We start from the raw sequence: 24,555 nt of genomic DNA on the forward strand, positions 1-24,555 counted from the left end.
ACGCGAGCCACTGTATTCAGCTGTGGCCACGTGACGTATCCCGTGACTCGCCATTCGCTTTGAAAAGGAGACGGCGCCTCTCGCCTAGCAGTTTGTCGCCATGAATGAAGCGAGCCTGCCGTAACAATCATCGTCATCTGTACGGTCATAAAAATGACGGGCTGAGTCTGAAAATCTAGCTGACATCGCCATACATGCTAAGGATTTGGCTAGAGGTTTCTAGCGTAAACCTGCCAAGGTAGCGGCACAGACTGGCTCAACCAACCTGTAACAATGAGTTCGCTTGTGTGACCGAGCTTTGCCAATCTAAGCCGCAAAGTTTACTTTAGTTTTTACTTCTCACGTCAAACTAGTTAGGTCTTATCACTAACTAACTAACTAACTAACTTATCACTAACTAACTAGTTAGTGATCGCTACATCTCAATAGAACTTCCTGGTCACATGCACTAAACGCGTGACAGAAAAACGATTTTGCCGACCATAAAGGGTGCTTATGTACATGAAAATAAAAGCCTCATGCAATCATTGCTTTTTTGTACGACTTGCAATGGGTTTGCAAAGTCATCTGCGCTCAGAGCCTGCAAGGCACTTCTTCGCTTTTTAAGAGAGACTAGCCTGATTGACAGACTGTGACTTTCTTACCTCCTCTTTTCTTAAACTCTTCCCCTTTGACACCCCCTTCCCCTTTCCCAGTGCAGGGTAGCCACCCGGAATTATTTCTGGTTAACATCCCTGCCTTCCACCCCCCTTTTCTCCTCCTCCTCCTAAAGTCATCGAATGCTGGAGTCACTCCCACATCACTGGCACTGCGCTTCTCTGCCCTTTCTCATCAAAGGATGAAAACACTTTGTCATCCCACTGTGAAGGTGTCCAGCAAATTTCCCTGGCTGGCTACTACGCGCTACCTCACGCCGTAGCCAAAGAGTGACAACATTCTAACAATCACGATCATGCCTTTTTCTGAAGGGCCTGAAACTTTCTACGAGTGGATGCATTGTCACATATAAAAGCATTGATGGCCCAGCGCTGTGCCAAAGGAGCGCCGCACAGCGATCGCCCAAGACTTCCGCCAACGGCGAGTAGTCGTTGGAAGTGCGTGAAAACATTTCTCCAATATCCAACGTACACTGAGCAGTTTGTGATGACTCGCCAGCAGTTGACTAATGTGCATAAAGGTGATGCACATACTATTCCTTCCACGGTCATTTATTTTTGTGCTTTCGTATGTTCTCGAGCCCCACGTTTCAACACGAAAAGAAACTTTCCTCAATGGTATACAGCCGCATTTCAGGTTTCAGGCCTGCAGCATTTTTATCTTCTGTTAAAATCAGGCATCGGTGTTTCGTTCTGGTGGCTAGTTCAATGGATGTTGTTCTGTGATAATTTTTTTCAACTAACAAACAGAAACGTAAATTCTTCCTGCTCTACGCTTTAACCGTTTCTACTACAATTTCAACAATCCCTTCAATAAAAAACGCCTTTTCACCCTACCAAAAGCCAGTAAAATATTTTTTATCTGTTACTTACGTCAATAAGCCAGCCACCAAGAAAGCTTCCTGCCATGTTTCCTGCACCCCATAGGAACTCCAGGAATCCCTGAAAATAACCGCACGTTATTGGTTTTTCAGGGAACATGCAGTGGCATCCATTGGGCAAGTATAAAAGCGAAGCACTTTCTGAATAGCTTTTCATTCATTGAGAAATCCTCAGCTTTGTTAGATGATTCAGGCTGGTTCCAAGCAGGAACCGCAGACGGTTGTGATCACTACCTACGGTACCACAGCCTTGATGTACAAAATCAACCATGTGGAAATACGTAAACTTCCATTATATGTCAGTTCCACTCGTCGCTTGCAGCTGCTACCTAATTTAAAGGCTCTTTAGTCCACATCTGCTTGAAAATGCTTGAAATATTGAGTACATGACGTAATTTACTCATTAGGGAAAGGAATATACGTCCATCGAGTCTCGAGAGGATGCACGCGGTAGATACGCTCTTAAGTGTTTCATCGGTGTAAACACGTTCTTTAAGGAGCACAGCGCGTGACTGCCGGATCAAATTAGGTATAAAGTGGAGGTCAACCACAATACGTAGTCGCATTTTATCAACTAACAATGAATTTCGTTTGAGACTTTTTCTTTGAAGAAAAAATTAACAGCTGAAACGATAATCACTAACGCTATATCAATTTTTTTTTCGTGTTCGCACTGAAAGAGCGCCGAACGCCAGTCATACCTCGCATTGAAAACTGACTTAATAGCATATATTAAGAAGAGGTATGAAAATATATACACGCACGGCGTCTTGAGATCACAACCGCATGTCGAGTAACGTGTCACTCAAGAAGCGGCAAAAAGGTTCGCCCTGCCTACACAGTTCTATTTCTGGCCAAGCACCCAGTACCGAGTCCTCAGTAAAGGCTTGCTTCAAACGATTCAAGGAAGTCACTAGAGTTATCTTTTCACGCGCATACACTTAGCGCGTTAATAAAACATCCGCCACAGTCTCCGTAATACTTTACGTGCAGCATTTCGGGCAGTCCGCTTCTCAAATTAAATATGAGCATTTAAGCGTGATACTCACGCTTAAACGCCGTCTACGGAGCGAGCACGTATGCCGGCGCGGAATCTACGAGGAACAGAAATTAGCATCACTGACTCTAGGCTGGTTAGACAGACGCTTCGAACGTCGGACAGAGTAAACCGCCATCGTACTCGTCATATAGTAGGTTTGAAGGAAATTTTTATTTTGACTTGAAATCACAACTACGTGTCGAGTTGCGAAAAAAGCCCCGCACTGCCAGCACAGTGCCGCTGGTAAGAGTTCTCTTTGTTTAAGCATCGGTTTCTCATTTCTGATACCTGCACACTGCGGGATCGAAGGAGGGACCAAAAAATTACAAGGGTTCAACGCTGCTGAACCAAATATTGAGCGAAAGCATTAGCTTCTTCTTCTTCTTCTTCTTCTCCCTCGTTGTAATGGCACATACCCACAGTGGGGGATTGGCCAGAATTCGCTGTAGGTGACATAATATTTTTGATAATGTCGATTTGACTGTATGATATTAGCTGCGGGTGACCGAGCGTTCTTCTTCTTCTCTTTTTCTTGTTCCTCAGCCCACATATAAAGCCCCGTTTTAACCAAGCCGTATGAACGTGCCTTAGTGGCCTCTAAAGGTAACTTGAATGCCAGGGTGCTAGCAGGCTGATTCTGACATAACCGTCCTATGTGAAACCAGAGACCCAAATTGGCAGCTCCTGCTAGCCCACGTGATGTGTGACGTCACAGCGTCACGTGGCTAAGGCGTGGCTACCGGCCGCACTATGCTGAAGGCTCGAAACCTAGAGTAGTATTGCTTTCGCAATAAAAATTTAGGAAAGCCGCGGACAAGAAAACCAGGGTAGTGAACTGTGAATATCCGCGTCTCAAAACTCATGGACCAAAGAATGAAGATTCATTTTAATAACGTTATTTATTGCCTCAGGGCATGTTTACTCCCTGTTTACTCCTTCTCCTCTGCCCCTCAATCTTTCCCAGCATCGAAGTTTTTTCCGCGGCTCCTCTATTCGCATTAGAGGATCAAAGTAGCTGAGCTTAAATTTGGCTTTCCAATCAGCAGCCCGGGTTTATGGTCGCTAAAACTGATGTGAGCTTCTGGCAGTTCAATTAACCCCCCCCCCCCCCCCCCCGCGCCAGCAAAACAATTCAAAAGCATCAATTCTTCGGCGGTCAGCCTTCTTCACAGTCCAACTCTCGCACAACAATAGTACAAATTATCTGGATCTTAGTTGGCATTATTATGATGTGTCTGCTCTTTACTAAGCGGTTAAGGCTAGCCATGGCTCTTTCGCAGAAGGAGACGTCTACTAATCTCACGGCTGCAGTCACCTTCTGGGGTATTCTTGGAGCCCAAGAAGATAAAATTTGTCAAAGCTTTCACTGCTTGTCTATGTATATGTTTCAGAACGCGATAGGGCAAGACGCCGTGATATTTGTCTTTATAATGTTCAGTTTAATACCAAACTTCTCACTCTCTTCTTTAACGCGCGACAGGAGCCTCTTGAGATGCCCTTCTCTTTATGCCATTCAAGCGGTATCATCCACATAAGGTTGTTGATCCATTTTTCCAGCAGCCTCCACCCTAGCTGAAGGTTCGTCCACCCCGGCCTACCCCATGATGCACTCAGCATATAGGCTAAATGGTTAGGGTGACAGTAAGCTTTGTCTCACTCCTTTCTGAATTGGGAACCAATAAGTAAGACCATGCTCAGTTAAGACTCTATTTAACTCGATTAAAGAAAGGAGCGGCGCAGATGTGACTTCGCGATGACGACGCTGTTCCCTTCACAGCGTGATAGCGTGGTATAGTTTTGCACGAGGCGTGATCGGTGGCGGCAATAGCGCATTCATGCCCGGGCCAGGGAAGCTGACCTGTTGTGATAATTACTAACTTCCTGGAAGTGACACGACTTTTAGAGTGTAGTTCTCACGCGCTCGTGCCTCGTCGCTGTCGGCGAAGTTGCCATTGCCGGTGTAACCGAACTAGAGCCAACAGTCACGAACTGAGAACGTCTCAGAAGAGAAAAAAGTGCCACGAGCTCTGCGCCGCTTGCTCAGTAGATGGATGTAATAAATGACCTTACAGAGGAGTATCTACGCAATTTTCTTAATCATACTGCCATTTTACAGATGCCTCTCAGCAGAATGAAAAAGCAGCTAGACTACGCCCTACCATCCTCAGGCCAACATCACAGAGCGGGCCAACAGAAACCTGAAAAACATGCTCGTGGCTTTCACGGAACGTCACAAAGACTGGGATTTGCGAGTGCAGAAGATGGCTTTCGCCACAAGAACCACAGTAAACCGGTCGACTGGTTTTACGCCGGCAGCTATTCTTTTTGGCCGTGAGCTTCGATTTCTTATTGAACATGCCTTTACCCATGACTCTGATTTACAGGCTCTGAGTTATTCCAGGTTCACCCAGGATCTCTCCAGTCGTCTCGCTGGAACTCTAAAGGAGGCCAAGGAGAACTTGGACCTCGCCCGCCTGGAGCACTGCGGCCAGTACAACAAGGGCAGGCGTCCTTTGCAGTTCGACGTTGGGGATAAAGCACTCAGCCGCTCGCACCCGCTAAGTGATGCCACAAAAGGATTTGCCGCCCCTCTCGCTCCTCGGTGGACCGGTCCTTTTGTAGTAATAAAGCGTCTTTCGCGGCTCGCTTACATGCTTCGTCATGTGCAGGGTGGCCGGGAGACCGGACCAGTCAACGTCGCCGACCTGAGAAAGTACTACGAGCGCCCAGAAAGTACGTAACGGCACTCGGGTCTACCAGATGTGAACCACCTGGACCATCGTCTGATGAATGCCAACAATCCAGCGGATTCCTTCAAAGCGGGCAGCTCGTCAGAATCTTGGGGGGGGGGGGGGCGTGATGTTAGCGGCGACAGACGAGGGTAGATAAGCGCGTTGGAATCGAGGCGCGGAGCTTTTTTGCCCCGGCGGAGAGGCCGGCGCGGAGCAACCGGCGAGCGTCATGGGCCAGCAGGGTGTGCACGGACGACTGAAAGAAGATCGCCGACGCGAAGATGAAAGCAGTGCCTGCAGGAACAGCCTAGGCGTATTTCTGTGAGTTGCTGTCCCGCGAGGAGCAATCTTTCTTGTGCCGCCGTTAGCGCTTTGGCCATATTGCTCGTTTTATTCGCTCCGCAGTGTGTTTTGTTTCGCCGCGGTAAGGCCCTGACATTCTTCCCGCTTTCCGTTGGTGTTCTATTGTCGCGCGCATGAACAGCCTGTTCTGAGCGCAGTAGCGCCTTATGTTTCTCTGTTTTGCTTTTTTTTTTGTTTATCCGGAATAAACCGGTGTTTTTAAAAGATTGGATTTGTCACTCGTCGGGCGAGACCATGGCTCGCGGACCCGCTTTTTGAAGGCGAGGCCCTCATCTGGCGCCCAACGTGGGGCCCGAACCCACGACCCTGAGATTAAGAGTCTCATGCTCTACCGACTGAGCTAGCCGGGCAAATACAATACAAATAGAAAGACGCGCGTGCGGTTTAAAACACCTAAAGGGGTTGCGGAGCCCCACAACATATACTCCCGAGCTCTTGACTGTAGCTATTTATTTCGGGTCCCTGACTCTACGCATACTTTTCTGGCCATTTAGATGGCTTTGATAAAGATTCCTCGCAATATCCCTAAGGTTATTTTACTTTCAGACAGTTTTCTGTTTTGCAGCTAACGAAAATTGGAGAGATGCTCAACTTTTCCGTTACATTTATTTTTTTATTCCAACTCATATTAGAGAAGCAGTTTTTCATAAAGTCTGTGGTCACTGTGGCATTAATTCTTATGCGAGGGCAGATTTTGTAGCAAAGTCCGCTTTTGGTGGACTTATTGCCCCGTACGTACCAAATGCTGTCTACTAAAGTATGGTATGCTTTAAACGCTTCCAATGCCTTCGCTACCTGAATCATGAGCCTCTCTTTGCTGCTGTGGAATACCAAAATCTGAAATGATCTTGGAATGTGCGCATGTGTAGTTGAAGGCATTTTGAGACATCCATGACCATCTTGCGCTGCAGAATACCACAAATAAATCTGTATTTACGTCGTTCGGGTCTATCCTTTGGCAACATTTTGAGTCTTTTGGAGAAATTGAGTCCGCACACTTTTTTGTATTTTCTTCTGTCGGCAGTTTGCTTCTCATCGTAAAATTTACTTAGACATTCCCTTGGCTTCATTAGTGCTTTCTCTACCTATTCCGGTTTTCCTCTCCTTCGGCGCAAGCGTCAAGGGATATGACTTGAAACCAGTGTGCGATTCTTTTCACGATTATATACCTTCACAGGAAGATCCCTAAGCTAGGTGAGATTTCATTGCCTTTTATTTTGCTTTTTATTTTTGTTCAAATTCTACCTTAACACCCACACTTATCTAAATACTCCACTCCTTTTCCCCAAATATTTAGTAATTGGAATGTACCCGGGCCAATGGCCCCCTTTGGTATGTGTCACTATGTCTGAGGACACCATCATCATCATCATAGGAAACTCGATACGTCCAGCCACTCATAAGGCATTACAAATCACTGAACCACACCGCACGATTGCCGGAGCAGCCCTGAGCGCATCGGCTCGCTCGGGGTGACACGCCTGATGAGATAATGGCTCTTGGCGGATGCGCCTCCTTCTATACCTCCAAGCATGCCGTTTATCTCGCACAGAGCCACCGCTCATCGGCTATCATGTGCGAGCCGCTGGGAGCCATTTCGGCACTGACCTGCTGCAGACTCACCGGTGCTAACGCCCATTACGGTCACAGTGGTCACTTTTCGCTGTAATGTATTAGAGAGCTGTATTGATGAAATAAAACAAGTATTACAAAGAGGCGAAGTAGATATTTTCAGAGCCCACGTAGAGTGCTGCTGGCTCTTTCTGTTTGAACGGTTAGGTCAGACGCTGGGCATGAGCGAGCACTGAGGAACGTCTATTACAATGCAGAAGCAATACATCAGTGAAATGTTGATGAACGGAAAAATATACAGTCGAATAGCTCCACAGTTATTCCCGATGTGTGCGCGGGCTGAGAAACTGTCATTCCGGGAATGAGTCATAGCTTACCCGAACGCCTAATACCGAATCCCGTAAAACGGTTAACGGCGATGATTATGATTTCCTAAACCAACCAGAAAAAAAAAAAAGATATTTCTTGCTAATGAGGCATCAAAAATGTGTCTTTGTTCCACAAACCTGTGGCAAACGATTACCCATATCAAAGTGCATGGGTTCGTCACATGAGCTACTGGCCGCGTTTGCACAATGGTTTGTTTGCTATGACATGCGAAATAAATGAGCGAAGGTAGAAGCTTCGGCTAGTTGATGAGTGATTCTTGACAAAGCGTTAACAAGACGCGAACAAGGGAGACAGTGCTCCAATGTGGGCGATTTCTCCTTTATCTGAGTCTCGTTAACACTGTGGGAAGAATTAAATTTCCGAGTACCATCTAGTAATCAAAGCTAATTCCAAAGTCAAAAAAGCACATGGAGTGTACGTTCTTGAGCCAGTATACTGCTTCTTTTTTAGGTGCGTATAATCAGCTATAGTATATGGGTGCCCCTATGTATCCAGTTTTGAAGCGTCAAATGTAAAGTGGCAGAGAAGAGTGAGCGGCACTCCGTAGTTTTTTTCTTCGCGGCAATTATGTGTGTCGCTTTTTTTTCTAATATGATCTAGCAATTTGCAGCGTTGAAAAGCCTCGAAGTCAAGTGGACGATCGTTATCATAACCCTGCACAGGCTCCCGTGCAAACAAGCCAGAGGCGTCTATCAGCCCAATGAGAAAGGAGTACTGTGCTGCCTGTTCCAAAGCGCCTCCCAGTAGCTCGCCCCCGAAATCCTATGAACGACGACTCGGAGCGAGGAAATTGGGACGCTTTCAGGCGACAGGAGAATGCGCGTGCATCCAGCACTATCTCGACACCAGGCGTAGTTACCCCAACACGTCGCCGCTAAAGTGCGCGGCGATAGGCCCTCTTGATTTCTCCGGATACCCTGACTTTTGTCCCCAATAGTACACTACATTTAGTAAGAAAGGCAACCTACATAAATTTATGCGCCATGGGTTATAAACAATCGTTCTCAAGGTCACACAAATAATGAAAACATCGAGATTGCCCTTCAGTGAGAGATTACAACAAACGCGGATAGTAGCGATCTGATGGGATTCCAGAAATACGATTTAATTGATGCATGACGATGCCAATGCACTTCTAGAGTGGGTGTAATGCGTTTTGCTACGAAAGAGGACACGGCGCTCATTATCACTCATATTGAATATTGCCTGTTGAGGGAGGGGCGATCTGCAGGAAGTTCGTTCTAATTTTTTGCAACCTATGCAGAAATCATGAAATAATTGTCTCTTTTTTTGGTGGTATCGCACGCTGTCGAAACAAATGATGCCCTTCCGGCAGTATATTTGCATTCCACACACACACAAAAATATGTAGAGCACCCATTGAGCTAACCAGGACGTCATCCGGAGTGGGGATTATAGGAAAATACTGCACAAGGGGAAAAAAATAGTACTTATCGTACCGCAGAGTAAGCCATCTTTCATTCCACCGCATTAATGCTCAATCAGAACGAAAAGTGGAATAAAAACGCCGCCAAAATTTGGCGTCTGAGTTTCCAGCAATCAGTCACGACTCAAACAGACATCACTCTCCTGGTGTCACAGAAGCTATAGTGTATCAATCGCCAAATATTAATTATTTACCAAATAATTAAATCTAATATACATGTATCAGAGTGATAGTAAAAGCCGTAGTAACAGATGCCAATTGACCAGAATCATAATAGGCAATAACACGAACCTTATTTAGTAAATGAATCTAAACATACACCTAATAAAGCAACTTTTAATCAATTACACCACTTTTTAAAGCTAATAATATTATTGAATAATTACAATTATCTCTAGTAATAATTGCCCATCAATGCTAATGAGAATGATGCAATTACTGCAGTCGTTATAACAATGACAACACTTGTAGCAACATGCTTTCACATAAACCGTACTACGTGTCTTCAATTTCCGAGAAATTACATTTAGACATAAATAGGAAATAAACATCAGAACTAATTTAAAGACAAACTTCAACATAGGAGGTACCAAAAATACTGGAAAATAAAGCGTTTATACCAAGCGAGCCTCATTTTTTTTATATCAACTATATAGCATAAACGCAGCGTCATAATTACTCACAATTATAATGCCGCTGCTCTCATGAAACTTCGCAGTGATGACCGTAAACATGCCGACCAAGTACATGTTGTTGGCTACTCCTCCGACAAGGACAGCTGCTAGAGACGAGCCCAGAAGAACGCCACCGTCTTGTATCCAGTAGAGGCAGCTGGGTAAATATGGGGTTGTTTAATTACGCGTTAGTGATCTGTGCCTGCATGAGTGGCTGCAGCAGCAGAGACGGAGCATCATTGTACAATTCGTACTTTTTGGCACACTATTTTAATCCGTAGTATCTGTGACAGATATGGTGTTGGGCATTGCTTATAACTGCTTAGAGGTCTGATACGTACTAGCACTATCTGTACCTGATATCCCTACAACGTTCCACCTAATAGCCGTCAATAGCGAGCACTAAGTAACAGACCGAACACATAAATTCAAAGCTTAGAGGAAATTAATGCTGTCTTGAAATTATACTCCAAGGTGTTGATAATGGCGGCTTATTCTTTCTACTCTTAGGAAAGTCTCACTTAAAACATTTTTCTGGCGCTTGCAGCCAACAATTTTTAGGGCCATATTAAATCAAACGTATGAGTGCAGTACTGAAAATTTCAGATATTGATTTATTTTTATTTTTAGCGCCATTACCGACGTGGTGGCAGCCGAATATATAAAAATGCTTAACAGATTTCTTAGGTTAGAATGTGCCCTCTGGACAGTGACTGAAAGCTGGACGAGAACTAGGTACGGATTGCGAAACGTTACTGCTTTTTAAAGCAGCTTTTAACCACACAATACTCTTGCTAAATAACACCGAACTTGTGATTTCTAAGCTTTTTGTCGCGTACAGAAACTGCGGAACACTTAAGCTCCACCTTTAAAGCATGCCGCCGCACCGTTAATGGCGGCCGTCTGCCGCTCCCCTTAGGGATCTACGTTCGCGGGTACAAACTTTGCGATTTCTTTAATCTCCTATTGCTTTATTTTTGCCTATATTATCCCACATATGCCGATTAGCGCACAGTGCTAATCTACCACAATATGTGCAAAACCATAGACATGATTAAAGCCATGTTTAAGGTAGCCGTAACGAGGCGCCTGCATGGTCAAGGACTAGCGTTTGTACCTAGGGATCAAGATGTACCAGGTCCTATCCCCATCTCAGATCAGCTACCCAAGTTAGCAGCTCCTCCCGCTTGACCAAGTCATACGATCTCGTGACGTCCACTACCACCTACCAGTGGCATGCCTGCTATCTTCTCCTCCCAATAGGAACAACACCGACACCGCAGACGCGGGGGCCGGATGTCTTCCATACAGAGGCAGCGAATAAATCGAAGCTTTCTCTGAGCGCTGAAAGATTTGAGCGCTTGTTTGAAAGTTTATTATATTCAGCCTCTAGACTGCATTGAGTTTCTTACCCGAAGACAATCATGAAGGAAAAAAAGCCACCCTGACCGATGAGGTAGCAGGTTGTAGGCGGCTTGGTTTTTATCTAATGAAAAAAAAAAAAAAAACAATGAGTAGGGGTGACGTTGAAGAAGCTGCACCGATACGAAAAATGAGAGTTCGCTTAATCTTACCAATCGCTCCGCTAGAATAGAGCCAATCAACATTCCGAACTTGTAGTTAGAAAATACGAAGCCGTATTTCGATGCCGACAGTCCCCGCGAACTCGCCTGGAAGAAAACGGAACAATTTCAATAAGAGCAACGTAAAATTTTTGTCTCTGCATTAGCCCTGGTCAGTGGCCGCCGCCGAGAGCTTATTTTAATGAAGAAGCATTGTGTCCCGCTTTTTTAGAGTTCGCCGGTTGGCTTCAAAGCTCATTCAAGAAATTCATCCACAGTTACTCGTCACCAGTGGTTTCCTAAAGTGTAACTAGATAATGAGATCAGCTTCAACGGCCTCTATGTAAGACCATTGCGCCAATTCTATAGCCGGTTTTTATGCTGCTAGTCGTTCACGCATCACTTAGAATGTTCTTAGGGGAACTAAGCAATACTTCAAGTTAGGAGGAACACGCTATGCAGAACCACACAAAGGGCTCAGAAGACAGGAGGAACATGACGGCTAGGACATTCACAAACCTAGTAAAGTGCCACAAATCCTGGCCTGAAAAATTCAAAAACAATAAATGCACCTCATGCGGATAAGTCTCTGATATCATTCACATGATACGGAACCACAAAGAAAAATTTAAAGAAGATAAATTCGTGCACTGAGCCAAACGGAGTGGTAGGCGGAGATGGCCCACACGGGTCTCTCTGAGCAGCACAAACTGTTCACCACGGGCTCGGGAGGCAGCCCAAGCCATTGGAATTCTGGACTAAGGAAACCCCGTCCCCATCATACCGTCACCATTCCATCAACCAATTAAAGTTCATTCTCGCTCTATTGAGTCGTTTTCTTCTCCTAAGACAAAGTTGCAGTAAATACCTTAATTATAGATCCTTCATCCCCATAAAATGATCATGGGACTTCTCACGTAAAATTCTGACTTTGCCCTTTACCTTACCTTAGACCTCTATCATGAGCATAACAAAAATTACTCTCGTGACAAAAGAGTGTCATCGTTTAACTTATCATATTAGCACTTACAATTGTGTGAGCCTAAAATGGTTTTTTATCAAGCGCACTTCGAGTCCCCACCTCGCCAGTTACTTCGTCTTCGCTGAGCTTGCTGCTACTAATGGCTGTGGCGAGAGACATAGAAGCTGACCAAAGCAAAACTTGACTATATATGACAAAACTTAGCAACGTAAAGCTAAACAAAGGCTGATCATTGTTTCTGCACTAAAATCCGTGCTTAACTGCTAAGCTCAAATATCAGCTAATGTTTTTCGTTTAACTTTCTGCTTGAGTAGGTGTGCATAACTTTCCCTTTCTGATATTACATAGAATTATGAAGCAGCGTTAATGTATTGTCACTCGCCAATAAATTATGATCACTTCAGCTAAGAACTAGCATGGGACCACGCCTCTCATGACTCATCGCTCGACTCTGTCAGCAAAGCACCCAGCAGTAGTCCCATGATAAACGACATGGGATATCCCCTGGAAGCAATAACGAGTTTCCTGTCCCTGCCGTTCGGCTGTGATTTTAAAGCCTAACATTTAACAGCCCCATTCATTAGAAACGCCACCGGCGTTGCTTTACGGCTTGTCATGTATTTCCAGTAGGACTTCCCATTGCTTTCGAAAAAGAGCGCTAACGAGACCTTTTCCGTGAAACGACTTGCACTCCATTTCACTAGCTGCCCGTAGACCTACGGAAGGTAAGGGATAACTAGGCCAATTAGAAAGGCGATAACTACAAGACAGTGCTCGCGCGTTTTCTGTCACTGACGGTGCACAGGAAAAGAGCTTCATTTGGTTACATTAAGAATACATTAGGGGTGTTACGTAAGATGTGAGACAAAACAAAATGTTTCAAAATGTTCTCTTCAGACATCATGTGTGGCAAAACTTCCATAAACATAGACGGACACGGGATGGCAGCGATGTGATAAAGAAGGTCATTCCAATAATCTGCTGTTATGTAGGGAGTATTGTCTAAATAAGCTCAGATCGGCTTTACCTCTCGTAGGGGTGTGAGAACTTGTGAAAGTAAGTATATAGAATAGTCATAAATCTATGGCACATGTATTTTGGTACGTGCTTCCTTCGTGCGCGCACTTGGTATACGTTTTGTAGTGTCAGGTGTAATCACACATTCGCCGAATTCCTTTTATCGTCGACTGGTTCATGTTCGCGTTATTGACCTCTGTTCATCCCAGTAGTGACCACAAGCATTTCCTTCGGTGTCCCTGACACAACACCCGTCTTATATTCCTGGCTGAGAACCCCCCCCCCCCCTCCCCTTTTTTTTATTGTCCTTGACGCGTGTGTGTTCTCAGAAGTTACACAAGTGCAACTGGACGCTACGCGTACTGTCGGCATTTGTATTACCCGAGCTTTCTCTCACTTGCTCATCGACATGAGGGCTGAGTTCCAATAAATGACACCCAGGAGAGTTTTAGGAGTGCCAGTGCGGGCCGGCTGGCGAAACGGCGGTTACTCCCCGTGAGAAAACTAAGAAAGGGGGGGGGGGGGGGGGGGGGGGGACTTAAGCGTCGCCGTTAATGACATGACGCGCCAGCGTTAATTCACACGGAGATACTATTCTCCGTTCAACATGAAGCAACCGACCCCAACAACGTAAACACATTTCGCAAGTTCCGCACTGTGAAATCCAACTAGTAGGACTCGCCGCTACGCGCACAACAAGACCTTAGCAAGAGTGGACGATAGAGACCCGCTCATGAAGCTTTTTCGACGTCCCATGACTTCTTTCCCGCAGAAACTACGCATTGACACTCAGTCATCTACTCAGATGTTTTGTTTAAAATGGGACGATAGCCGGAAGCATCCTAGCCTGGTACCGAGCTCAGTATGCGACCTTTTTTATTCCAGAAATATTTTTGAATGATCAATTGTAGCCTTCGGATAAAATATTGGGAATATAAAGCGGTATCTACAATCACCAGTTCTTCATTCAAAAGCTTACTCAGCTTACTTCCCTTAAACTTCCCTTTACTCCAGTGGACTTATGCGTCTATGCGTCTATATCTACACGTGGCCGAATGATATGTGGCAATGAAGTGGCAAAGTCAACCCCTTTCTAACACCCTCTCAAGGGCTCTTAATCTATCATTATTACCCGCCCAGTCTGCCCTATATATATATATATATATATATAATATATATATATATATACATATATATATATATATATATATACATATATATATATATATATATATATATATATATATATATATATATATATATATATATATATATATATATATATATATATATATATATATATATATATATATATATGTATATATATATATATATATATATATATATATATATATATATATATATATATATATATATATATATATATATATATATATATATATCGCACCCACCTCAGAGGCGAAAAGAAAAAAATGCCAGTTTCAGTTACTTCTATATTGAGCATGGAGGCAAAATCATGTGAACCTGACTTGCTAGTCGGCCAGTTTTGCAGACCATACACATGAGCATCGTAAAATCCCTCATATAAGCTACTGTGTCGCTGCGGTAAGGACAATGCTCAGATCAACTGCTGAAAACCGCTTTCAGGTGTGGAAATGAACCCTGCTTCCAGAACGCTGGACTTAAATGACAAGAATAACCCACAATGAGCCCTATTCAAGCTTCGTGCCTCTTACTTGAAAAATATTCGAAAACATTAGATCAGGTTCTATTTGTTTCGAATTTCAGACTTGAATAATTGAATCCTTAAGCAAGCCAAATAGTACAGTAATCAATTCCCTGTGCGAAATTTTCGGAAATTGAACACTCTGACTAACCCTGAATTCAACTCTAGAATAGCGGTTTTATAGACTATTCAATTTTGTGAAAAAAACGCTTCGTCTTTTTGGCTTACTGCCATAAGTATGTGCGGTTTCACACCTCCAGTTAACGCAGCGAGATATTATAAGAATCGAGTCGCAGAGAAAGCGAGCTTTCAGATTGATCGGGAAACTTAGGTGACAGATACATATTATGCAACATACTTGAAAAGTATACAGTGAGATACTGTTAATTGGTAAAGGCTTAAGATGTTCCGACGAATATCATAAAATGACATTTGAAAACCATCCCGGATTTGAAGATCATCTGCTTCGTCAGTGGGACACCTGCAGGCGGTTGCACATTAATAAACTTTGTCTTAAATTTCATGCTAAGTATGTGGCATCTTACTCAAAAGATACCCTCTGTAAGTAGGTATGCATATTCCCCCACGCTTCAAGAGGGAACTTGTGCATAACACATACACAGAGCACTTATATTTAGCTGGTGTTGTAGCGATTACTTTACTGGTTGTTAAATGAGAAGGCGTTTACAAGTGGCACCTGCTGCATTCAATTTATGCCTTCAGTGCCATAGGAGAAGGCATTAGGCGCAGCGAGATAGGATGATCCTTCATGTCTTCTGCTTTTCAATTACACATTCAATATGATTATTATCAGCACTTTTATGTACGCCTATGCGAGGTATGTCAAAAGTTTCTTCCCACCTGCTAGAGAAGACGAAATCGGAAGTGATAGGAAACACAGGAAGTTCTGTTAATGTAAATGATCCCTATAGAGCGCCCAGCAAGCTAGGACACGAATGAGAGGATTCGTTATGCGTCAGGTGAAGGTTAGCTCAAGATTAAAAAATTTAAGACATAAATTTGTGAATCTATTACGGTTATGTAACTTTCTTTTGTATTCCCGGTAAAAGTTGAAATGTCATAAAAGTTTGCGAATATATCAAAAAATTTTAATTGGCCAATGGTGCAGTACTTTCTGAAACTATGCAGTGCACACCAGCTTCAAGCCGGCGGAAACTGAGCAAGAAATATTTGTTATTTCGCTGGATTTCTTGGTATAGTGCGTAGTTGCTGGTTGTGGAGCTATCAGGAAAAAGTGACGTTTGCTAGTTGCAGACTAAACTTAGATTTTACTGATTACTTTAGGAAAAAAAAAAGAAAGAAATTTTCATTTGTTTCTGCATGCATAAACTCCTCGTTACGGGTGTTTCCACCCGTAACGCCCTATGATTTGGAAGGGGGTGGGAGTAACATTAGAAATAGACGTTTTACCATCGTGAGTAATAATGAGTGGGGTAACCAGATCAATAGATTTGTCACGCAGTCAAACTATTAAGCCATGCTGCATCAAGGATAATTTCATTGCGACGGTACAAAAGGCAATAAACAAAGTGTTTGACCCTTGTGAATTTAATGTTCACCTAATTTCGTAGCCTTTTTTTTTTTTTCATTTCCTGAAAAAAAAGCGATATTCACTACCTCTTCCATCTTCAGGCTCAACTTTTTCTTACACCCGTGCTGTCCCTCTTTTTTTTTCTTTTTAATTGTTTCACCTATAGACAACATTCGCCGGTATTTTCGTGAAGATACGTGAGTTATTCGCAGCCCATATCTCAAACATTTTGCTTAAAATAAGCAACTTACCAATCCAGGAAAAAATGGCTGTATTAGCGAGAACCCCGCTGAAATCCAGAACTCGGTGTGAATCAGAGGAACGAGCCAAATGTAGCTTCTGATGATTTCGAGCACGTAGTCTATACTCGATCGGTTTGATGCTTCTTTCTCCTCTTCGGTCTCCATTATTGTGCACGCGTCCTCATTAATAAGTATTCCGTTTTGCTTGTTCGGAGTATCAGAGATCCGGCCATCAAATTCGACATCGTACACACCTCCTTCGGTCGACATTCTGCAGTCCGGACACGACTTGTCGCTCATACCTTACTGAATTTAGATGCAGATGCTCAGCAACGGACTGAAAGAGCGAGCTACTCCGGCTAGTGCCTGTTAGAGGAATGGAATACTCGAAACAGTACATTTAATTTTCCCGCCCAGATGCAGCTTTTAGTAGTTCTTGCAGTACTCTTGTAGGAGGGATGTCATCCATTTGGTCTCTTCAGTGCTTACGCATATCATAAAGTGTCACCTCCTTTTCTCGGTAAAGCCAGTCTATTCGTCACATCCTCACCGCCAACGAAGCACAACCGGACGGATGCATTAATCATCATTTGTACTATGCTACAACAACAGCGAGTACGCATTCGCTGTACAGCTGCAGACACTCGTTCAGACTACGCAGCTTTTCGAAAGTTGCCTCACTTCACCTGTCTCGGATATACGTCGGTGTTTTGCCTTTCATGCTTTCCGAGAACCATCTGCCGAAGAGCTCAAAATGCTGATCATTGGAGCGGAAACGATTGCATTATGTTCTTTTAAAAGAAGAACTGCATAAGAGCCATATAGGATCCGCTAAGGCTACACAAGGTCATGAGACCGGCTTTAACACCTTCACACGATCAAGACATCATCATCATCATCAAATATGGTGAGGCAAGCAAAAAGAGAATAAAATAATATGCCTCTGCCCGTATAACAGGCTCAATCCAATCGAATATAAAAGAATTGGTCCCGAAGGACAAGCTTGGTCCGTGTTTGCACCCGTAGGCGAAAGAACCCGAAGGTTCCAAAAAAATGCAGGAATCTCTACGCAGCGGCCCACAGCCGGAGAGCGGGCCCGGGGAGATCCCCCGTGATCTCCCCTGGGAAGCAGAGGGAAGGGATGGGACAAGGGAAAGGGAAATGGGATATAGGGAAAGGGTTATGGGATTGTAGGAGGGATCGGGGCAGCTTAGGGGTTTCTCAAATGATCCTAATTCGATTCGAGCTCCAATTCCTTGGCCTCAGTTGAGGGCGAGCACTCGCTTTAGCCAATGCACGGCCCTCGGCCTTCAAGCGCATTCACATCCACATCACGTTCGCCGGGTCTCCGCCACATGAGACAGGCTGCTGGGCCACATTGGGGTTCCCCGTCCCCCAAGTCAGGCTCCCTCGCCCCGACTGTACTAGGGCTACTGGAGGGGCTCATTTCGCCGTACTAAGGTTCTTTCAGCCCTACTCCAAGAAGAGGTGCCCAGAGTCACCTGTTGTAGACAACCCTCCATTCACCGTTTTCTCTCCAACATAGTATGTTGACGGCTAATTTCTGGTTCACCACGCCAGGTTCACCGTCTGATTATGTCCGCAAAGATACTCGTGCACGCACCTACAGAGGTACGGCACTGAGGGGTCACCACTCCCCTTTTCTTTGGCCCTGAGTCAGCGAGCCACGGTTCCCTTAGTACTTCGCGAGCAGCGCGACCGGGCCCTTGGCAGCGGGCTGGGCTTTCCCTCGGCCAGCACTACCGCCCAGGACCAAGGGGTCTCGAACCCCCCGCTTCTTCCGCGGTTAGCAAGCCGCGGTTCCTTGCGTACTGCGCGGGCAAAGCCACCTTTAGGTGGCCGGCTGGGCTTACCCATGGCCCGCCTACTAACCTCGGTTCTGCGGGGCGTTGCCCCCTGGAGGAGGTCCAAGTCAGCGAGCCGCGGTTCCTCTCGTACTACGCGAGCAGCGCCATTGTTCCCTTAATGGCCGGCTGAGCTTTCCCTCGGTCAGTCGTACCGACTCGGTTCCTCACAAGGGGACTTTACTTCCCCTTAATGCAAGCATATGGACCAGCCAGCCGCGGTTCCTCACGTACTGCGCTGCTGAGCCGTTGTCCCCTTAACAGCCGGCTGGGCTTTCCCTCGGCCAGCCAACTCACTCATATCATTGCGGGGTCTGCCTCCCCTGAGTAATTCTGCGTGTTCGTTGAAGATACTGACAGTGAGGGACACATGTGCTTTAGCACATTGTGCGACCACCCTCTTTTCCCAAGTTTCTGGCTTACTAGAAACCATGTAGGCTACTTTGACACCGTCTTTTTCGCCTTTTCGAGCCTAAAGGCAAGTTCCCCAGAACCTGGACTTGGTTCGCCCCAGCCGCGGCCCCGCGAGGACCCGCTCCCCCTGGCAGCGGAAACCAACGTGTCTGTGGCTGAGAGATGCGCTCTCTCGCACCGAGGGGTAATTTTGTTCCAACATACGGAGTCAGCTAACTGCATTTCCTTTAGTACTTTGCAGCTACGCCACCGTTCCCTAGGCGGCGGGCAGGGCTTTCAATCGGCCTACCGACCGCCCCATACATTGGGAATTTTGTTATGCTTTTAACCGGATTCCACGTGCCCAGTCCGAACCCCTTCAGACTTGCCCCCGTGTTAGGCATCGGGCTACGTGGGCGCGGCACGCTCACAATGCCGCAGGGAGTAAGCTGACAACCTCCCCGGGGATTCGCAACCCTTCAGTACGGGTTCCGGCTGCACCCATACTGACCGCTGGCCGTTGCAACGGGACAAAGCCTAGCAGCCTTAACCGCTCTGGCCCATCCAGCTGGCGGGAGGGACCACGTGCAGGTCGCCAGATCGGGTGGGGCATTCTCATTTTGGTTTAAGTATCGGCGTTATCTGAGCGCAAAGAAAGCAGTGCATTAAGGCACTTTGCGACAGATACGGCCAGAAATTCCGACTCCGGCAATGAAAACCTAAAGGATAGAAATGTGAAGTCATCGGGGTAACGGAAACTAAATAATTGTGCTAAATGTCCGAGAAGAACTTTATTATGTCATTATCACGAATTTGTTTTCCTTTTTTTTATGGCGGGTAGAAGCAAAACGTATTTCAAAATTTGAAACTGCTCGATATTTTTGTTTTCGAACCATAATTACTTTGAATAGCAAGTTACTTTCACTTTTTGTTGCAGCTAAACCACTCGAATCAGTAGGTTCATGAAGAAAAAGTGCAAAATAGCATGCATTTACGTTTTAATCTATAACAAGCATGCCAATAAATAGTTTCTATAAGACGGTATTGGCATGCACTTCAAGCACGAATGCAGCTTTTTTCGAAATACTGTTGTTTATAGAATCAACTTCTAAACCTCTCGCGCAGGCATTTCCTTACCTTGCATGAGAATACGCAATATAATACAATGTATTCGCGGTAGGAAGACTCTCTGGAATAACAAACGTCAGAGGCAAATCATATCGCCCATGCAACCTCCTTGAATCAGTAAGGGGAAGCTAAAATTTCAGGAAATAAATAGGTTTTAAAATTTGTAACTTCGGCATCAGAGAAATATCTTCGTGCATGTTAGTGACGTGATAAAACGGATGGATAACTAATGCATGGTACACGTGAACAGGCCAACGACAGCATAAATTTCCAGGCCATCAGAGACCTCCGGTCCTAGCTCAGATCATCTCACTACACCAGAATCACAATCCAGCAGTACATCAAGTGATTTCTGACATTTTTCTAATAAACACTCTGTCCTATTCCTTTAACAACTTTTTATTAACCTATATTGAATTCGAAATATGCCCTCTAAAAATATTCCTATCAGCATTCAGGAAGACTTGCTGTTAATACCTCTTTAAACCGAATTAGGGAATTGCGCCGTGCATTTGTGTATCTAAACACCCCGCTATTTTCGCTACAAAAAAAAAAAAAAAAAAAAAAAAACGTTTGAAAATGTTTGAAAATGTTTGCGCACGAATTTAATCACCCCATTTTTTTCAAGGAAGTGCACGTGTCCAAGGGCGCCAAACGCACTTGCTCACTCTGTCGCTTAACCGCTGAGCTGTCAGCATCCCGAGGTGATAAGGAGTTCGCGTGACCTGATCTCCGGCATTCACGTGTTACTGTGTTCACACAATACATGAGATATGTCAGCATAAGGCGCCAATAACGGCCAGAAGGCGACCTCGATGTTTCCAGCGTGTTGACACGTGGGCCTGGTATCGGGTTTTCTCGGCAGGCTTAAAAAGCATAGTGGGCGCGTATTGCTTGGCTCGGCGTCATTTGCTTCAAAGCCATAGCAAAAGCCGGAAACAGTTTCAGGCCTGCTAACAGCTTGATGTTTAGGCGACCTGTAACCGCGTCTGCAGAAAACATTTACCAACTTTCCCAGATAAATTTATATTTCTTGCACCCGTTTCGTCTCGATATAGCTGCCAAAAAAAAAGGGGGGGGGGAAGAAGGGGGGCCTTACTTTAGATTTTTCGAATCTAAACCCCACCCCCAATCCCCCTCACTTTCGTCATCGCGATCGGGAAAATATAGGGTGGTTAGAATCGAAGTAATACTGTAATTCTGCCCCTGTCCTCTTTTAGGAATAGCCTTGGCCAACCGTCGGATGCGAACATGAACAGCAGAATATTTCAATGCCGCTCTCTGCTCGCTGCACGCATCCTGCGACATTATGGCTCACCTCTTTTACAGTGACAACGCTTGAATCAGCGTCAGACAAACTGTGGAGTGGGCGGAACTTCTCGCGAAAACAACAGGAAGTTGCAAACACTATCGAATGAGGATAGTATAGGTCCATCTCTTCGTTTCTTAGAAGCTCGTTATCTAATGTATAAAAGCAAACATGTCGGGACTTTTCCCGCTTCCCGCTTCGTAAACAAAACTGAGACTAGAATACAGAAGAACTCCATGTATGATTTTATTTAGGGTTTCATATTCCGCAAGCCTTAAAAATAAAAATAAATAGAAAGGTTCAACGCGGCTGAACAGAATATTGAGCGAAAGCATTACCGACGGGTGACCAAGCATTCTTCTTCTTCTTTCTTTTCTTCCTTTTCTTCTTCTTCTCCTTCTTCCCCAGCCCACTCATCAAACCCTGCTTTAATCAAGCCGTATGAACGTGGCTTACTGGCCTATAGGGGTAACGTGAATGCCAGGGTACTGGCAGGCTGATTCTGACATAACCGTCCCATGTGGAACGAGAGACCCAGGTTGGCCGCTCCTGCCATGGGACTGCGAACACGGAAACAGACACGGACACGGCACACAGCGATAAGCCATTAGACCTGGCTCCCATGAACTGCCCTTTCTTCCCAGCACCTGCTATGGAGGCCACACTAAACCACTTCCTGACAACTTGTCCATGGTATTCGCGTGGCCCGCAAAACACACCTTAGAAGCCACTCTTACCACCCTACCAGACCGCCCGACACAGGGGTATGGACACATGACCTTCATAGCTGCTGGCATTCATTGCTGCCACAGGTCTGTATCAATATATTTAAAGCCTTATGCCGAAGGGCGAACTTTCGCAATAAAAAAAGATAAGACCTGGCCTAGTATTGCTTTCGCAATAACAAAAAATTAGGTGTGGTTTAGCTCTGGTTAACGCTAGTTGAATTACGAAAGCAATTACGAAGGTTTCTTTGGCCTGCTACATTATTCCCCTACGTGCCTGCGTGTCTTAGGGGTAACGAGAATGCAAACGGTTTTGGCAGGCTGATTCTGATATCATCCTCCCATATGAGAGGAGCGATCCGAGTTGGCAGCTCCTGCCCGTGGCATAGGGGTAACGTGAATTCAGTCGTCATGAGGGACCACGGGCACGGACACGGACACGGCACGCGGCACACAGCGACGAGCGGTTAGGCCTGGCGTAATACTGCTTTCGCAATAAAAAAAGATATCAGCTGCGGATTTCCGGCGAGCGCCTCAGGGATCGCCAAATTCCACGGCCCTTTCCCAATAATATCTTGGAGCGTGTGCCTGAGAAATGAGTAAGCCTGAAAGTGCGCCGTGAGATCGCTACGCCCACGTTGCGCGACTGCGAGGTTCTTATTTATCGCGATCACAACTAACTACTTCCACTGCAGGAAAAAGCTCTCTACCAATGACCCTCGAGTACACTTTGCAATACCAGCGGCGGCCACTATCTGCCTCCCCTGTTCGAAAACATCCGCCCACTTGGTACTTTGCACCCCCCCCCCCCCTTCCCCGTAACATCCCGTGAACCCCAGGCCATTATCCGAATAAATAATTCGGCCGCTTTCATAATGGCTAGGTTCGCTGCATATGCTTAATTTTTTGACGTTTTATTTTCCACTAGCATATCATTAAGCTGCTCTGGATGACGGCACTCACCGCGCCGTACCTCTCTGAACGAGCACGCTGTTAAACGAGAACAGGCGCAGCGCGGCTTCACATTGTCAGCCGCCGAAGTGCGCGCTCGGGGATTGATAGTCGGATTTCCTATCCCACTCCGCAAGCACGTGTGGTTCTCCAGCACGTGGGCTCAAAGTCATCATCTGTACAGTGCTGGTGAAATGTGTGGCGCCAAACTGTCCACGCATCACGCACATGCCGCGCCGCAGGAACTGGTTTCCGGCGAGTGAGGCCGTGGACCAAGGTTGGCTGACAAACACCAGCGCGAGAACCCGCCTACACACGACAGGGATTTTCTGCGTTTGACACATAAATTGTTTGGGCTTCTGATCCTTTTTTTCTTGAGAGGGGGCGGGGTGCCGATAAATCGGGAACACGCACAGTCACTGCCAATTTTGTCGAGAAGGAAGAGGAGGTCTGCTTAAATTTGCATATGCAGTATAGGCATGCACACCGGAGCCATTAGGTGGTTATGGCTGTGAGAAAGAAATAAACCTTTCTCATAGCCAGAATGCCGAATATTCCTTTTTTTTTTGTTTTGTTATCAGAACCATTTCTTCACGCCAAAAAAAATTACAGTTTAAAATAGATTTTGGTACCTCTTTCTTGAACGGCGCGAGACGTGTGGTTTATCGAAATCGGATTAGTATGATGCAACAGATTACATCAACTGCGCTGTTTTCTATCAAAGGGCCAGCCAGCTTTCGTCCGAAGTTGCTACGCTAATACGCCAAAAAGAGGTCCATATATTTAGTTATATTAGATGAGGTGCATTGTAAAAACTTTTAGGGTATTTGATGAAATGAACTCGAAGCGCGGCTTATAGTTTCTCATTTCCTTTTTCAGTTTATTTCAGAAGCATTGGTAGTTATAAAAATATCATACCCTGTTATTACGTCTTAGATAAACCCTGACTGTATAGTACTGGTCACCCTTTGTCACTTTAAATGATTCATCCATCCTCCGAACCTCACTAAGCCCGTTGACATCCCATTTTACTTCCGGTAGTTCCTCTAACTGCACAGCTTGACTAGCACTTGTTGATGCGGGTCTATAATTATGCGTTGCTTGGCTCTGTTTCCAATCGCGGATTCTCCAGGGCCGGATATTCCTAATTTCTTTCGGCACATCACTGGTCTGACCGCCGCCTCGGTCAATTACTCTTCAGCCACTGAACACAGCCTAGGGTGAAAGTCGGGGATTCATATGGGCCAAGTATGCGGCCAAGTATACTCTAGTAGTGAGGTCCAATTCCGTTCTGCCGACGAAGTGCGTTTTCGGCTATAGTCACGGCCATGAGGCCAAACCACCGACCTAACCAATAATTCCACTGGCACGCATCGTTTCTTCTATCC

General features: G+C 45.3%; 1 protein-coding gene and 1 non-coding gene across 2 annotated transcripts in view; both read right to left on the reverse strand.

Moving 5' to 3' along the window:
• The window catches only part of LOC146207795 (MFS-type transporter SLC18B1-like), a 30,146-nt gene extending 13,063 nt beyond the window's left edge, over positions 1-17,083 (reverse strand). The window contains exons 1-5 of the mRNA XM_084587164.1: positions 16,806-17,083; positions 11,329-11,424; positions 11,167-11,240; positions 9,764-9,911; positions 1,530-1,598 (exon numbers count right to left, since the gene is read on the reverse strand). Of these exons, the coding sequence (XP_084443290.1) occupies positions 1,530-1,598; positions 9,764-9,911; positions 11,167-11,240; positions 11,329-11,424; positions 16,806-17,066 (648 nt within the window). The 5' untranslated portion in view covers positions 17,067-17,083. The remainder of the gene's footprint in view (positions 1-1,529; positions 1,599-9,763; positions 9,912-11,166; positions 11,241-11,328; positions 11,425-16,805) is intronic.
• On the reverse strand, positions 5,949-6,021 carry TRNAK-CUU (transfer RNA lysine (anticodon CUU)). Its single transcript has one exon. It is a non-coding gene; the product is annotated as a tRNA-Lys (tRNA).
• Positions 17,084-24,555: the final 7,472 nt, after the last annotated feature.

This window comes from Amblyomma maculatum, chromosome 1 (genome assembly GCF_055883805.1).
Source record: "Amblyomma maculatum isolate TAMU_Amacu chromosome 1, ASM5588380v1, whole genome shotgun sequence".
In the NCBI taxonomy this organism is placed as follows: Eukaryota; Metazoa; Arthropoda; class Arachnida; order Ixodida; family Ixodidae; genus Amblyomma; species Amblyomma maculatum.